An 18,494-nucleotide genomic window follows, 5' to 3' on the forward strand; every position below is an offset into this window, starting at 1 on the left:
TCCTTGATGTGGTGGAAAGCTAAGCGGGCCCCTGCTGTCACGGGAAAAGAGGTGGACTTGATCAGCGGACGGGCCTTGTCCGCATAGTAGGGGACCCACTGGGCGTAATAAGAGAAAAACCCTAGGCACCTCTTCAGGGCCTTGAGGCAGTGGGGCAGTGGGAGTTCCATAAGGGGACGCATCCGGTCGGGGTCGGGGCCGGGGCCGATGACTCCGTGTTCCACAACACAGCCAAGGATGGCGAGGCGGGTTGTGCGGAATATGCACTTCTCCTTGTTATACGTCAGGTTGAGGAGTTTGGCGGTGCAGAGGAATTTTTCGAGGTTTGCGTCATGGTCCTGCAAGTCATGGCCGCAGATGGTCACATTGTCCAGATATGGGAAAGTGGCCTGCAACGCATTTTGATCGACCATCCGGTCCATCTCCCTTTGGAAGACAGAGACCCCGTGGGTGACGCCAAAGGGAACCCTAAGGAAGTGATGGGGCGGCCGTTTGCCTCGAAGGCAGTATACTGGCGGTCCTCAGGGCAGATAGGGAGCTGGTGGTACGCTGATTTCAGGTCAATGGTCGAGAAGACGCGGTACTGCGCGATCTGGTTGACCATATCAGCTATGCGGGGGAGTGGGTAAGCGTCCAGCAGGGTGTAGCGATTTATTGTCTGGCTGTAGTCGATGACCAGGCGCTGCTTCTCGCCGGTCTTAACGACCACAACCTGGGCTCGCCAGGGGCTGGTGCTGCCCTCAATAATCCCTTCCTTCAGGAGACGCTCCACTTCGGTTTTAATGAAAACCCTGTCCCCAGCACTGTATCACCTGCTCTTTGTGGCGATGGGCTTACAGTCGGGGGTGAGGTTAGCAAACAGTGGGGGGGGGGGGGTGACTCTGAGTGTGGAGAGGTTGCACCTGGTGCGCGGCGGGCGATTTGGAAGCTGCTGGCTGCAGACTGTGAGTGGGGGGAGGGGTCCACCGTACGCCATCGTAACACTTTTAAGGTGGCACTGAAAATCTAACCCCAGTAGAATGGCAGCGCAGAGGTCGGGCAGGACCAGAAGTTTAAAATTATCGTACACAGTCCCGTCTACTACGAGTGTCACCACGCAGTAGCCGCCAATGTCCGCCGACTGGGACTCGGAGGCCGTAGAAATCCGCTGGTGCGCAGGCAGGACTGGGAGAGAGCAACGCCGCACTGTGTCGGGGTGGATGAAGCTCTCCGTGCTCCCAGAGTCAAAAAGGCAGATTGTTTTGTGACCATTTACCTTAATGTCCATTGTGGAACTGGCCAGCTGGTGCGGTCTCGCTTGGCCCAGTGTAACGGAGGCCAGCGTAGGGGTCGGTGAGTCGCTGCGGGTATCAGATGAGGCGGTGTTGGGGGCCTGCTGCGTCCCGGCTGTCGTCCAAGATGGCGGCGTACATGATCCCCATGTGGCTGGAGGCGTCCAAAATGGCTGCTGTTCCGGTGGTTCGCACATGGCTGGGGAGGCCCAAGATGGTGGCCCGCACGGCCCACACGCGGTGCTGCTGGGGTTCGGGGTGGCTTTGGCCCTGCAGACGCTGGCGTAGTGTCCCTTCTTCCCGCAGCCCGAGCAGATCGCATTTTTTGCCGGGCAGCGCGCTCTGGGGTGTTTGGCCTGGCCACAGAAGTAGCATTTCTGGCCTTGGGGCACTGCTGTCTGGCCTTGGGACACTGCTGCGGTAGTTGGGCCGTTGCTGGGATGTGGCTGGGGTGGCACGGCGCTATGAGACGGTCCTACCGTGTCCCAGGCTGTCGTTCCCCGTGGCGTCCACGGTGCAGAGGAGTAGGCATCCATGCCCCGGTAGGCTGCGTCCAATGATAGTGCGAGTTCAGAGGCCTTGTTGAGGTCGAGGTCACTCTGCTCCAACAGTCGCTGTCGGGTGTAATTGGACCTGTGGCCCGCTACAAAAGCGTCCCGGATAAGTTCCTCTGTGTACACGGCGGCCTTTACATCCTTACAACCACAGGCCCGGCCAAGCACAGACAGTGCCTGAAGGTATTCCTCGGTCGATTCCCCAGGTTGTTGTTTACGACTCCCCAGGAGGTGCCTGGCATACACTTCATTCACTGGGCGCGTGTACTGGTCCTTGAGCTTGATAGCATCCGCGTACGAGGTCGCGTCTTGGATGACCGAGTACACTCGGTGGTTCACTTTGGAGGTCAGGACATCCAGTTTGTCCTCGTCCGATTTGACCGTTTCAGCGGAGGCGATCAGGAATTTTTCAAAGCACCTCAGCCAGTGAGTAAACTTGGTGGATGCGTCCGCCTCCTGATGGTCTAAGTCTAGGCATGCTGGTGTGAGGATCTTCTCCATTATAAAATCTTGTTAATAAAATTGATGCGCTATCAATAACTCAAAAGACTGAGATTAAGCGAGTAATTAACAGGCTTTTATTAACAAGAGAATGAAGGTGTGCCTCGAGTGGTTGACCGGTCCAGAATACAAAGAGGCTGTGGAGCAGTCACCTTTATACCTGGATTCGTGGGAGGAGGCAGCCGAGGCATGTACAGGCATGCACACAGTGGAATACAAACAGTGGTTTACCACAGCCTGCGACTGTGGTTTCGGCAGTTCCGGATGAAAAGGAATTATGTGGACTTAATGGGAGTGGTTAACTCTGTTTCTGTCTCCACAGGTGCTGCCTGACCTGCTGAGTATTTCCAGCAGTTTCTGTTTTTATTAAAGAAATGAGGGAGTGTTTGCTGACAGGAAGAATGTTGGGTCGTCCTGCGCATGCGCACCTCCCTGGCGGCTGAGGCGAAACACCAACTCGCCCCCACCTGAGCCGCGCACGCGTACCAGATGTTGTGGCTTCGCATGCGCGCCCGATGTTCCAACCGTGGGGTTTTGTGTGCTGAGCATGCGTGTTGCGGACCGATCGGGACGGGCGATTGTAGAGCAGGAGGGAGAGCATGGGGCCATGAGCACATGCGCGGGACTCAGAGTCAACAGAGCACTTTCTGCAGAGCCGGGGCCTTGTGGGTATTACAGCCGCCATTACTGCTGATCCTTTCAACCAACCTGTGCAACCAACCTGTGCAGCAGCTGGGGCCTGAAAATCAGCTTCACTGCCCCTAGCTTCGGAAAGGGGAAAATTAAACAACAGTTTGCCTCTGATCCTTTTCTGATCTCAATTTACAGGGTTATAGAAGTGGAGCAGTTACAGGCGGGAAGCTCAGACCAAACATCACGTCAAGCTCTGACAGAGTCACTCGATTCATCAGGACCTGAATATCATCGGCCTTTGCACATGGAAGGAGAGAGCAGCGATCGCAGCGATGGCAAACCGCACACGTGTTCGGTGTGTGGACGCGGATTCAGCCGATCGCCTGACCTGGCGAGACACGTGCACCGTCACACCAGGGAGAAACCAGGTAAAGGTGGGGACAGCGGGAAGGGCTTCAGTTCCCCGTCTGCATTGGAAGTTCAACGGCGCAGTCACACCAGGGACAGTCCGTTCACCTGCTCCGTGTGTGGAAAGGGATTTGTTTGTTCATCCCACCTGCAAACACACCAGCGAGTTCACACTGATGAGAGACCATTTCAATGTCCTGACTGTGGGAAGAGCTTTAAAAGCCCCGGTGAACTAAAGCGACACCAGCGAGTTCACACTGGGGAGAGACCATTCACATGCTCCGTGTGTGGGAAGGGATTTGCTCAGCGCTCCAACCTGCTGGTACATCAGCGAGTTCACACTGATGAGAGACCATTTTGTGTCCTAACTGTGGGAAGAGCTTTAAAAGCCCCGGGGAACTGAAGGGACACCAGCGAGTTCACACTGATGAGAGACTGTTTCAGTGTCCTAATTGCGAGAACAGCTTTAAAAGCCCCCAGGAACTGAAGGCACACCAGCGAGCTCACACTGATGAAAGACCATTTCAGTGTCCTAATTGTGAGAACAGCTTTAAAAGCCCCCAGGAACTGAAGGGACACCAGCGAGCTCACACTGATGAGAGACCCTTTAAATGTTCTGACTGTGGGAAGAGCTTTAAAAGCTCTAAAATCCTTAAGAGTCACCAGCGTCTTCACACTGATCATCGAATCTAACAGCGCATTCGACCCATCATGTCTGTGCCGGCTCTTTGAAAGAGCTGTCCAATTTAGTCCCAAACCCCAGCTTTATCCCCAGAACTCTGCAAACTAGTCCTCTTCAAGTACATGTCCAATTACCGTTGGAAAGTTCCTGTGGAACCTGATTCCAGCATCCTTTCAGATGGTGCGTTCCAGTTCTTAACAACCCTCTGTGTGAAAACAATTCTCCTCATTTCCCCTCTAGTTCTTTTAGCAACTATTTTAAATCTGTGACCTTTGGTTACCGACCCACTTGCCAGAGTGAACAGTTTCTCCCTACTTGCTCGATCAAAACCCCTCTGTTGTGGCGAAATTAAATAATTAAGTCTGCACACTAGTCTGTAAATGGTAAAGAGCCAAGCAGTTTATTTAAAACACAAAACAATTCAACAGTACAATACAAACAGTCCGCAGAGGTAACTAAAGGCTGATCAGGGAGTACAGCTAGAGCTCCTTCAGCTCGTTCCTGGCTGTCTCCTCGATTGACTTCAATTTCTATTATTTAAGTACAAAAGCCGTGGATACCTCGTGCACAGCTCATGACATTGTTCTAATTGGCTTAAAGCCCACATGCACAATTCGTTACATTGTTTTAATTGGCTTGAAGCACGCATGCACATTTGCTGATTGTCACATGATCTTTACGACCTTATCTGTTGTTCCCCAAGTGGTTTTACTTCCCTAGTTCGTGGCTGGTGCTTCTGTCTCCGCTGTCATCCTGTGTGCAAGCTGCACTGTTAACCCCTTAAGTCCTGAAGGGCACCTATGTTACCCTTGAGGAAATCTACATGATATAAGGGGTTAATTTCAAGTGCTTGCTGGATAAAAGTTTTCAGACTTGACATAGGTCAAGAGTCGATGTGTAACTAGAGCTATTGCACGTACCTGGATTACAGCCAAGAACAGATGTCTGCCCACCTAATGAGAATGTAGAAGTGAAACAATGGGTTCCGTTTGAAGTACCCAGTGACCTAATAACTTGTTAGACCTAGTCTCCAGATACATGATTAAGATTAAAGAGGACCTCCGGTTACACGATTCATATCCTGTTATATCTTAACCGTTGACTTATGTGTCCAGGATCCTTCTGTCAATATGTCATAAGACCTAATGATTAATCTAAAATGTATCCTGATTGAGGAACAAAGGAATGTCAATTAAACTTGTTTGTTACACTGTATAAATATGGAATGCTTACGCTGTATCATTGGAATAGTAGCCTCACCCCTTGAGTGGAGGTACTGATTCCCCTTGCAAGCGAAATAAAAGGCCTGTCCGTCTGACAAATCCAAGAGTGTATTGAGTCATTACCCAGAGCTAAGAAAAAGGCACTTTGACAATTTGGAGGTTCCACCGAGATGGCTTGCTGTACCAATTGGTGGGTTAACAGACGCCGAGTACGTTGCTCGGTTAAGAAAATCCCATCGGCCGAAGGTGGTGTTTTGCCACATTTTTGGGACTTTCCCTGCCAGAAGCATAGCTGCGCATAGCCTGTTTATTCCATTGGACAGTACTGCCATCGGGTAATTGACTCACAAGGTTCGGAGGTTAAACTGCCGTTGTGACTGTTTCCCTTTCAGAAACGGAACAGAGGATCAGCCATGAGGTGCTGACACCCCGCGAACTGGATCGTGCAGAAAAGGACGGTAGGAAGCGCTGAAATAAAGGTACCAGAGAGAGAAGGTTAAGTCACGAATTTGATTAACTAAGGAGCTAGCGATTTACTGGAAATTGAACTAGCAAGGTTCCAGCTTGCTGAGAGAGAAGGTTAAGTCACGAATTTGATTAACTAAGGAGCTAGCGATTTACTGGAAATTGAACTAGCAAGGTTCCAGCTTGAAGTTAGTTGGGACAAATTGAAGGCCCTTTTTGTCAAAGATTTGGCTAGAGGGAGAGAGAGTGGGTGATTGAAACACAGTGTTAATGTTTATGAGAGTGAGTATTTAACTACTTGTTATTATCAATCAACTTCGTCCAGTAAGGCTGCATAGGTTGGGGATTTAGTAACACTTTGGTTGTTGCTTAACAAGAGTATTGTTTATTGTCATATGTATTAATGTTTAATCATGTCTGATCTGTAGAGGCGTCCCACGCAGATCATAGAGTGTTACGGAATTGTATGTTTTAACACTAAAATATTTAAGCTGCTACAATGGGTTCTAGTAACAGTAAACTGCCTGAGGAAGGCACGCCAGCAGCCTTTATGTTAAAGAACTGTGGTCAATCATCCATTGATCACCTACCAAATTGGTCCAAATGGACTGTAAATAAGACTAGACCCTTTCCCTCAGATGGTTCATTTAACATAGAAAGAATTACTTGCCTCGAGGAATGTTTAACGGACAAGAGAGAAATAGAGAACAGCCAGATAAAAAGACTGCCTCTATGTTTGTTGAATCAGAAGAAAAAAAATTACCCCGAAGAAACACCTTTCTCCTCTATTATGGTAGGATAACAAGGTAACTATAGAAGGATGAATAGAGGGGAATATAGAGGAAGACGTGGTAGAGTAAGAGGGTATGGACGATCTGGTAATTGTTACAATTGCGGACAACCCGGACATTGGGCAAACCAATGGCCTGCGAAAAATCGTCAGAACCAAACCTCCAATAATGGACCTCCGTTAGAGAATAAAGGTCCTAATTTCACTGTCCATAACCCTTTTTCGGACTAGTCAGGAGGTTACCCTACAAACGGACAGGGATTTAGGAGAAATAGAGATCAGAATTACTGACTGACACCAGCAGCCCCAGGCGCCATAGACCACCAAATGCCCGTTGTTTCTTTAAATTCACGCAGCGAACCTGAAATTAAAATGCAAATAGCTGGGAGACCTATGTCATTTTAGTAGATACAGGAGCAACCTTTTCGGTGTTAGGGAAAGGATATTCTGAAGGAATGCCTATTAATGGGAAAAAGACCCCGATAGCTGGATTGGCTGGAATACTACAATGCTTGAATCAATCGACTCCCCTCACAGTAAAAGTAGAAGAATTTGAGGAAGAACACTCCTTTCTGTTATCAGGAGATGCCTCTATGAATTTATGTGGAAGAGACTTGCTGTGCAAAATGAATGCGACAATCATTTGCTCCCCATCAGGAGTAACGGTAGAAATCCAAGTAGATAAGTCTTATGCGTACCCAGTAACAGAAATAAAGCACCCTGTTCTTTACGCATGGGAAATTGCCGACCCAAGTTTGAGTCCCAAACTTGTCAGTCTGTTAGCGTGGGGATTCGTTACAAGCTCCATAAATCAATACCAGGAATCCCTGAAACTCGGGAAATGGCATTCAAAATTGCACTGCACGGCCTGCTATGACAAAACAGGACAAGATTATCAGCCGTTTTTAAATTTAAAATACCTCCTAATTATAAGACAAATTTTCGTCGGGCCAGAAGGCGTTGCAGCCTTAATTAACCTCTCACAAGCTACGAAGGCACTCTACAAGGTCAATGATGCCGATCCTCACTGCACTCTTGCAGTAGCCAAATTTCACCATTCTAAAGATTTAGGACCTATGGTAAAGCGTATGGGCTCTTTGCCCACCCCGAAAACTTGGTGTAGGGGTGGCGCCACACTTACAGAATACGGAGATAAGGGATTTTCCGTTAGATTAAATCAGAAAATAACTTTCAACGGACTCCTGACAAGAGAAGAAAAATTGGAAGCAAGAACGTGGCTATGCCAAGAGGCTGAAACGCTTTTAAAACAATTACCCGATATTTTGTGGGCAAAACACCCAAATGAGGTAGGAAAGATGTACACTGCATAGCCCTATAAAGTTACCATAAATCCAGCGGCACCATTACCACGAAGACAGCAGTACCCATTGTCTGAAAGAGCAGAAAGGGGGATACAGCCAGTAATCGAATCACTTTTAGAACAAGGTATCATTGTTCCTACTAAAAGCCCTTGCAATACCCCGATTCTGCCAGTAGAAAAGGCAGAGTCTCACAAATGGAGGTTTGTGCAAGATTTAAGGGCCGTAAATGAAGCAGTCTTCCCTACCTATCCGGTGGTCCCCAATCCAGTCACCATTTTAATCAGCATACCGGCAGACACTACTTTCTACACGGTAATTGATCTATGTTCCGCTTTCTTTTCAATACCAATACATCCAGAGTCACAATTTTTATTTGCATTCACCTATAAAGGCCAGCAGTATACTTGGACTAGACTCCCACAAGGATTTACCGAAAGCCCTACGATTTTCTCTCAATGTTGAAAGAAGGATCTGGACGATGTAACCCTAGCAGCGGGTTCAACACTGATTCAATATGTAGATGACTTGCTATTAGCTTCACCAAACCGAGAAGCCTGTGTGGAAACGTAAATAAAATGGGCAATGAATTGGCTTACAATAATGGCTTCACACAAGGAAAGTCTAGATTAGATTAAAAAGCAGCCCCAACTGTGCAAAGTGCAAAAGCAAGCAGAACAGAGAATCTGCCTCAGCCCGAGGCCAAGTGTTAACGAAGTGCTAACGACCAGATCAGGGCCACTGAAAGGGCCTAACTGCTGACTAGAGAATGATTGACTAGCCATTGTTCGGTGCCCACAGCAGTGAGACAAGTCAGGACTTGCCTGCCAGACTGAAGACCAGATCATGGTCAAACCGAAAGGGCTTGAGTGATTCCCATTGGAGAACGCTTGTTGCCAGGGAAGTGATGTAACGAAACACTTGTTGCCAGGAAAGTGATGTAGTGACCCTTGTCCCACGGTATAATAGGGGCTTCCCCACCGGTATTCTCTCTCTCTCTTAGCCAGAAGGCGTGTGGAACATCAAGAGGGTCAGACATCTCCCGGGGACGTAAATGCTGGCACCACGTGTCTAACCCGGTGTGACCCTCGGGACACGAATGTACTGTCGATATGCTGTATGACCACTCCGAACAGTAATGAATAAAATGATGTTGTTTTAACTCTCCGAACCCTCGAGCCTGGAATTCTTCGTACTACGGAACTCAAGAGGAGGACCAGAAAAACCCGGTTCTTACAACTTGGTGTAGTCGGCAGGATCGCAAGACATCAAGAAAGGGGAAAAAGGTAAGCACTGGAATTTATTGTGCCCTTTTTGCACCCTGTCTCTGCGATCTTTATTGAACGAACCAACTGGGTAGCGTACCCTCTGGCTGGCGGTTAACGGAGCACAGGTCCCATTGCTAGCTAGCACGCGGCAGAGTCCGGGACGACTCTAGTCTATTTTAAACTTATTCGTTAAGTCTACGACCTGTGGCAACATGATGGAACCAAGTAGAAAACCAACGACGGAAAAAGGAGGCAGAGCCCCTCCTGAGACCACGTTAGAAGAAATAGTAATCCAACTCAAGCAGTATATAGAAAGTGCATTCGATGTCCCACAACATGAATATAATATCGAACAAAAATTTGGTGCCTCAAAAGGACAATGGTCCCTTGATGATATAAAAAGAGCATGGGGCAAGACCACCCGTATGAAAGGAGGGAAAAGAAAAACGGGCTGGGTATTGGCCACCTTGAAACAGTGTAGGCAGAGAGGGGAAATAACTCGGAAGGCGGCAGAGGCCAAAGAAAAAGAACAAAAAACAGCTCTCCATGAACAGATAACAAAATACAGAACCGAGTTAGAGAAACACCAAAAATGCCTTGAAAAAGCAAACGAAAGAGCAGAAAAGTGGAAGGCAAAAACCAAGAAGGAAAGGGAAATACACAGGGAAAGTCCTGGAGTGGTGATGATTACTCCGACGCCCTTGTATCCTACCTATCCTGCAGCACCCCCTACAGCCCCTCCGGCATATGAACAGCACACGCTCCAACCCCGATCAAACAAAGCCCATATTGCTAAAATAAACACTCCTCTTACGGACTCATCAGACGAAGAAGATATAACCAAGAAACCACCCCCACGCCTTGCCCCCATCAGGTTACAAAAACATGAAGTAGGCAGCCGAAATCTCCAAATTTATACCTATTACCCGGCCAACCCAAAAGATATAGATCAATGGGCAACTGATATGCCGCACCCAAAGAAAAGCGGAGTAAAAGCCTGGCAGTTCTTGGAACGAAAAAGAACAATCTATAACCTGCACCCATTTGATGGATGCCAGGTTATAGCAGTAGTAGTTAGCGCAAGAGAGTCGGCCGCCCTGACGGCAATAGTAAATATGGCCGTCACCAGACGAGCAAACGCCCTACTTAACGCAGCCAGACAAGCACACCAAGTGGCCTTAGCGGCGCATCAAGCAGCCAACCCACCTCCAGCTGTCGGAGCCCAACTCCCTGCCGTACCACCTCCAGCACCACCAGTCCTAATAGTCCCCCCTGACCTAGCTCTGATAGAATCAGAAGCCGATAGGACAGAAGGGTGGACGGTCATTAGAAATTAGCTACAGGAAAGGGGCCCGACCAATCCAGACTGGTCCAAAATAGCCTCCTGTGTCCAAAAAGAAAAAGAAGACCCCAATGACTTCACCGGTCGTTTCGCCAACCAGTGGCTAGAGTACTCTGGCATGGGACAGAATACCGAAGCAGAGGTGGATGCCTGCACTCATGAACCATTGAAAAATGCCTTTATGAATGGTTTGAGACCTGACCTGGCAAAATTGGTAAAATTAACAATGGCAAACTGGAAAACAAACGCAGTTTCTTTTGCGGACCTGACCCAACAAGCCATAACCCAGGATAGAGAACACTGTGCCAAGCTCCGAGTCATGAAACTAAACCCCCCGGAGCGAGTAAACTCTGCACCCCCCTGGGAAAACCCAGATAAGAAACCAGGCACTTGCCACAAATGTGGGAAAGAGGGACACTGGGCTAGAACATGCCGAGTGGGCAACAGGGGTAGAGGAAGAAGCAATAACGGAGGAAGAGGTGGGGGAGGACAATGGCAAGGACAGGCAGTCCCAGATAATCAATCTGGCACAAATCCGTGGCAGACCCTGGGCGCCGCCGGCCTGGATGACACCCAGGCAATTACCCCCTCCCCACCGACCCTTAGCCCTGGAGAGATGGCGATGGTAGAAATGTACCGGAACTCAAACTCCACCGGAAGGGAAACCTTTGACAGCATGGCCCGACAGCATTCAAAAAACCAGTAGACCCCACCAACGAACCCCCGAAGGTAGAGATACCTTGGCAACTGAGAGCTTTAATCACCCAAGCCAGGGACGGCCTCTATATGACTTTGTTGGTGGGAAAAACAGATAACTCACCCCCACTGGAAGTAGACTGCCTATTGGATACAGGAGCAGAATTGACGGTCCTCCCCACACAATATGCCCAAGACTGCCCGTTAGATGGAAAAACTAAGAAAGCCTTAGGGGCCAGCGGAGAAGACATCATCTTACATAGAACCCACCAAATGACCTTGTGTTTCGGCCCCTATGAAACAAGGGAACATATATGGATTGGGCCCGTCACCGCCCCCATCATAGGCTTGGACATATTGACAAAGCTAGACTTTAGCCTACACTTCACTGGGAATGGAGACATAGGCTGGACGATCCAAAACAGCCCCCGCAGGATAAGAACTGTGAAAGAGAATAGTAAGGACGAGTGGGGCCTGCTGGACCATCCTATCTGGGCGCGAGATAAATATGAGTGCGGAACCCTATGAATGGACCCCGTAACGTTCACAGGGAAGCCGCCACCTTCCACAAAACAGTACCCTATAAGCCCCGCTGCCATCGCCGGCATTTTGCCTATAATCGAACAATTAGAAAAACGAGGGGTGTTAATTAAGACACACTCTGCCTCCAACAGTCCCGCGTGGCCAGTGGAAAAATCCAATGGACAATGGCGACTGACCATTGATTATCGAAAGGCCAACGAGTGCATAGAACAAAAGACCCAATTGGTGGCGGACCCATCAGTTATCTTTAACTCCTTGGGATCTGAGGAAGAAATATTCTCAGTAATAGATATGGCCAATGGCTTTTGGGCCGTACCCTTAGCCAAAGAGGTGCAGCCGTGGTTCGCCTTTATGGTAGACCAACAACAGTACACCTGGACAAGGATGCCACAGGGCTTCCACAGTAGTCCTACGGTGTACCACCGAGCGATACAGAAGGACCTACGAGCACTGCCCTCTCTGGAATCTACGGTGATCCAATATGTAGATGATATCCTTATAGCCTCAAAGACAAAAGAGCAACACCAAAAAGATCTTCTGATAATCCTAGGGCACCTAGAGCGGGCAGGGCACAGAGCAACGTGGGATAAAGCACAGATTAATAGAACCACAGTCACATACCTAGGACAACAGATATCCAAGGGAAATAGGGGACTGACGGAGGATAGAAAAAAGGCAATTCAAATGGCCGCATGCCCACGAACCATAAAAGCCCTGAGATCATTTCTAGGCCTGTGTAACTTCGGCCGCCTCTGGATAGAAGCATACAGCCAAAATGCGCAGCCTTTGACCAAACTGCTGAAGGACAATCCGGGTTCCAGGGATCAGATCGCATTAAACCCAGAGCAAATGCGGACGTTCGAAGAACTGAAGCGCGCTCTATGTAGCGCACCGGCTTTAGCCATTCCCGATGCACGGATGCCATTCCGCCTCTATGTACACGAAAAGGACGGCTATATGACAGCAGTACTAACCCAGGCCCACGGAGATAGACACAGGCCCGTAGGATACTATAGTACCCAGTTGGATTTGGTGACCCAAGGATGGGGTAACTGTCTGAGAGCTATGCAAGCAACCTGCCTAGCAATAGAAGTTACAGCCCCGGTAGTTTTATCACAAAAGCTGGTGGTCCAATGCCTGCACACCGTCCATGCTATGTTAGGAATGAATAAGGTAGCTCAAGTGACCGCCTCTCGATGGACCCCGATTATGGAAACAGATAATTTGACCATTACTAAATCCGGGCCGGGCAATCCAGCAAGCATGATGCCCCTGACAAACCCCGAAGAACTAGAAAGTGATCACGACTGTGTAAACCTGTTAGACGCCATGCAGCAGAGGGCTGAGACGCAGGAACTACCCTTACACAATCCCGAAATGGTCCTTTACACGGATGGGTCATCCTTTGTGGAGAAAGGAACCCGATTGGCAGGGTGGGCGGTCACAACAGAATTCGCAGTAGTACGAACAGGAAGTATGGGAGGAGGGGCCTCAGCACAACAGGCAGAACTAGTCGCCCTCACCCAAGCCTGTCTCTATGCTCGAGACAAGACGGCCAATATATATATCGATTCTAGGTATGCCTTTGGCATCGCTCATGACTTTGGACAACTATGGAAACAAAGAGGTTTTCTGACAGCTGCAGGTACACTCATAAAAAATGGAAGAGAGGTAACAGCATTAATGGATGCCATCCAGTTACCCGAAGAAGTGGCCATACTAAAATGTAAGGGCCATAACAAAGAAGATACCCCTGAAGCTAGGGGCAACGCTAGGGCAGACGAAGCAGCAAAATACGCCGCCCGTACCATTACCCCCCCAACACCTCAGGTGCGATATATCACGACAAACAACGACCAAGGGGACATCCTACTAATGCAAAGAGAGACCCCAAGGGAGGAACAATGGACATGGTTAGAAAATGGGTTGCAACCCAATAAAGATGGCATATGGCAACATCTCAAAACGGGAGCAGTAGGATGCCCAAAGGAACTGATGCCGTTTTTGGCCCAACAAATACACTCGTGTGGACACATAGCCGCACAGCAAATGACAGCCAGATTCCAGAGAAACTGGTGGGCAAAAGGGTTTCGAACTCAAGCCCAAAGAATAGTGGAGCAATGTGTGACATGCCAAAAAGTAAATCCAGGACAAAAAATTGAAGTACCAATGTTAAAAGCACCTGCTCTGGCAGGGCCCTTCCAACATTTGCAGGTCGACTATATTTTCTTGCCAAAATGTCAGGGATATACAGATGTATTGGTGATGGTCGATCGCTTTTCACGATGGATCGAAGCCACCCCAGTTCGAAGCGCCACCGCTGCTGCAACCGCGAAAGTCTTGTGTAAAGATTACATTCCTAGATGGGGCGTGCCCTTATGTATTGACTCAGACCAAGGCGCACATTTTACGGGGGAAATAATTAATGAACTTTGTAGACTACTACAAATACAATGGTCATTGCATTGCCCATACCACCCCCAAACATCGGGACAAGTGGAAAGAGCAAACAGGACAATTAAACAACGGCTCACTAAGTATCACTCTGAAGGAGTGCCATGGCCTCAGGCCCTACCCCTCGTCCTATGTAGTATTCGAGCCACCCCGAATAGGACCACTGGACTCAGTCACTATGAGGTCGTTACCGGTAGACCAATGTCGCTACCCGGAACAATAGATCTACGTAGCGCTGACATTCATCTTCTAAGTGATACAGTACTAAAGTATTGTAAAGATCTAACAGATGCTGTCAGTTTTGCTTCCCAACAGGTCAGCGCAGCTTGGCAAGAACCCCCACCGGGAGGACACAGTTTAGTCCCCGGGCTACAAGTTTGGGTAAAGAAAATAAAGCCAGCCCCCCTGGAAGACAAGTGGGAAGGTCCATATGTCATCCTGTTGACCACAGGAGCAGCCGTGAAAGTACAAGGAAAAAAAGCTTGGATACATGCGACACACGTGAAAAGAGATACGACAGGAGCCCCAACAGAAGAATAAATGCATCACAAACGTCAATAGTGAGAAACAAAATATCCAAGACGCTATAGACAAGATTAAAAATCAACTGGCCGACTTCATTGAAGCCGGAGGGGGTGAAGGATGGTTTGCATGGCTGAAAACATTGGGACAGAAATTACTGTATGGTTTGATTGTTATAAGTGGCGTAATTTTGGGAATTATTATTTTTGTAACTATTATCAAATGTTGTATAAGTCGTGCAGGAGCTACTATACTCCCTCGCCTCTCCCGAATTAGGGTAGAAGTAGACGCAGCAGAGGAGGGGAAACCCCCAGAGGAAGCCTGTTCGGTCCTACACAGTTATCTGTAAACTCGAAATTAAAACCCTTTTGGTTGTGTTCATGGCCAGAACACAAACAAAACGGAGCCACGGGGTATGGTCTTGATAAAGTGCACTATCAGGAGGATACCTTGTATATAATGATTCTTGGAGATTGTACAAAGAATCAAAGGGAGGAATGTGGAAATGTGAATAAAATGGACGATGAATTGGCTTACAAAAATGGCTTCGCACAAGGAAAGTCTAGATTAGATTAAAGAGCAGCCCCAGCTTTGCAAAGTGCAAAGCTAGCAGAAAAGAGAGACACCTGCCCCAGCCTGCGGCCAAGTGTTAACGAGCAATAAAGGTCACTGAAAGGGCTTAACTGCTAGCTAGAAGATGACTGACTAGCTATTGTGCGGTGCCCAATCACGATCCGGTACTTCAGGAAGGCATATGCAGCAGTGAGACAAGTCAGGACTTGCCCACCAGACTGAAGACCAGATCATGGCCAAACGGAAAGGGCTTAAGTGATCCCCATTGGAGAACGCTTGTTGCCAGGGAAGTGATGTACTGACCCTTGTCCCACTGTATAAAAGGGGCTTCCCTACCAGTATTCGCTCTTAGCCAGAAGACGTGTGGATCATCAAGAGAGTCAGACACCTCCCGGGGACGTAAATGCTGGCAACACGTGCCTAACCCGGTGTGACTCTTGGGACACGAATGTACTGTAAAAGACCTCAGTATACTGTGTGACCACTGCGAACAGTTGGAAGTAATAAAATGTTGTTTTAACTCACCAAACCCTCGAGCATGAAATTATTCTTCGTACTACGGAACTCAAGACGAGGACCAGGAAAACCCAGATCTAACAGTGGGGTTACATTAGCTACCCTTCAATCCATGGGAACTGTTCCAGAGTCTACAGAATTTTGGAGGAAATACCTGACCACTTGTGGTAAACCACTGTCATACCTGTCTGTGTCTGTATGTGTATTCCACTAGGTACAGGTCTGGACATGCCTCGGCTGACTCCTCCCACTATTCCAGGTATATAAGTGACTACCTCCCAGTCCCTTAGTATTCTGGACGGGTCGACCACTCGAGACAAGACCTTCATTCTTTAGTTAATAAAAGCCTGATTGTTACTCGCTCAACTTCAGTCTTTTGAGTAATTGATGGCGCATCACCACTCAAATTTAAAAGATCCCGTCAGTGATATACAGACTGAACCAATCACACAGCTCTGGATCAGTATGAATTATTCCTCTCTCCAACCGGTAACTGATGAAACTTGTAACACTGAGGCTGAAATTCCATTTCCGTGATACGGGGGAGCAGGCAGTGCTGGGCACAGAGGGAGCAGCAAACCGGGATCAGAGTGGGCACACTGGCTTTGCCCTTGGCCGGGGTTTTCCGATGAGCATATGCTAGGGCACAAGCTCATTGCCAACGCATGGATTCCAATTCTGCGACAGTACATGGGAATTCTAAACCTGGGACTGGACACGGCGATTCCAACCCTGGGACTGTACATGGGGATTCTAACCCTGGGACTGTACATGGGGATTCTAACCCTGGGACTGTACATGGGGATTCTAACCCTGGGACTGTACATGGGGATTCTAACCCTGGGACTGTACATGGGGATTCTAACCCTGGGACTGTACATGGGGATTCTAAACCTGGGACTGTACATGGGGATTCGAACCCTGGGACTGTACATGGGGATTCTAACCCTTGGACTGTGCATTGGGCTTCCAACCCTGGGACGGTACATGGGGATTCTAACCCTGGGGATGTACATGGGGATTCTAACCCTGGGACTGTACATGGGGACTCTAAACCTGGGACTGTACATGGGGATTATAACCCTGGGACTGCACATGGGGATTCTAACCCTGGGACTGCACATGGCGATTCTAACCCTGGGACTGTACATGGCGATTCTAACCCCGGGACTGTACATGGGGATTCTAACCCTGGGACTGCACATGGGGATTCTAACCCTGGGACTGTACATGAGGATTCTAACCCTGGGACTGTACATGGGGATTCAAACCCCGGGACTGCACATGGGGATTTTAACACTGGGACTGGACATGGTGATTCTAACCCTGGAACTGTACAGGGGATTCTAACCCTGGGACTGTACATGGGGATTCTAACCCTGGGAATGTACATGGGGATTCTAACCCTGGGACTGTACATGCTGATTCTAACCCTGGGACTGTACATGGGGATTCTAACCCTGGGACTGCACATGGGGATTCTAACCCTGGGACTGTACATGGGGATTATAACCCTGGGACTGTACATGGGGTTTCTAACCCTGGGACTGTACATATGGGTTTTCTAACCCTGGGACTGTACATGGGGTTTCTAACCCTGGGACTGTACATGGGGATACTAACCCCGGGGCTGTACATGGGGATTCTAACCCTGGGACTGCACATGGGGATTCTAACCCTGGGACTGTACATGGGGATTCTAATCCTGGGACTGTACATGGGGATTCTAACCCTGGGACTGTACATGGGGATTCTAACCCTGGGACTGTACATGGGGATTCTAACACTGGGACTGTACATGGGGATTATAAACCTGGGACTGTACATGGGGATTCTAAGCCTGGGACTGTACATGGGGATTCAAAACCTGGAATTGTACATGGGGATTCTAACCCTGGAACCGAACATGGGGATTCTAACCCTGGGACTGTATATGGGGATTCTAACCCTGGGACTGTACATGGGGATTCTAACCCTGGGACTGTACATGGGGATTCTAACCCTGGGACTGTACATGGGGATTCTAACACTGGGACTGTAAATGTGGATTCTAACACTGGGACTGTACATGGGGATTCTAACACTGGGACTGTACATGGGGATTCTAACCCTGGGACTGTACATGGGGATTCTAAACCTGGGACTGTACATGGGGATTCTAACCCTGGGAATGTACATGGGGATTCTAACCCTGGGACTGTACATGCTGATTCTAACCCTGGGACTGTACATGGGGATTCTAACCCTGGGACTGCACATGGGGATTCTAACCCTGGGACTGTACATGGGGATTATAACCCTGGGACTGTACATGGGGTTTCTAACCCTGGGACTGTACATATGGGTTTTCTAACCCTGGGACTGTACATGGGGTTTCTAACCCTGGGACTGTACATGGGGATACTAACCCCGGGGCTGTACATGGGGATTCTAACCCTGGGACTGCACATGGGGATTCTAACCCTGGGACTGTACATGGGGATTCTAATCCTGGGACTGTACATGGGGATTCTAACCCTGGGACTGTACATGGGGATTCTAACCCTGGGACTGTACATGGGGATTCTAACACTGGGACTGTACATGGGGATTATAAACCTGGGACTGTACATGGGGATTCTAAGCCTGGGACTGTACATGGGGATTCAAAACCTGGAATTGTACATGGGGATTCTAACCCTGGAACCGAACATGGGGATTCTAACCCTGGGACTGTATATGGGGATTCTAACCC

At 48.8% G+C, this 18,494-nt stretch overlaps 1 protein-coding gene across 3 annotated transcripts in view; it reads left to right on the forward strand.

Annotated features, from left to right (window-relative positions):
- LOC147093353 (uncharacterized) overlaps window positions 1-18,494 on the forward strand; it is a 56,627-nt gene that overhangs the window by 17,134 nt on the left and 20,999 nt on the right. The window contains exons 2-4 of one of the 3 annotated variants that reach the window (XM_085974285.1): window positions 3,155-3,387; window positions 5,665-5,751; window positions 14,449-15,773. In XM_085974285.1, the coding sequence (XP_085830411.1) occupies window positions 3,155-3,387; window positions 5,665-5,744 (313 nt within the window). In that variant the 3' untranslated portion in view covers window positions 5,745-5,751; window positions 14,449-15,773. Of the gene's footprint in view, window positions 1-3,154; window positions 3,388-5,664; window positions 5,752-14,448; window positions 15,774-18,494 lie in introns of those variants that run through there. The other 2 variants (XM_085974284.1, XM_085974286.1) reach the window with 2 other exon arrangements.

This window comes from Somniosus microcephalus, unplaced genomic scaffold, assembly GCF_052327205.1.
Source record: "Somniosus microcephalus isolate GS21.2 unplaced genomic scaffold, FLI_Smic_1.0 unresolved_chr1, whole genome shotgun sequence".
NCBI lineage: Eukaryota > Metazoa > Chordata > Chondrichthyes > Squaliformes > Somniosidae > Somniosus > Somniosus microcephalus.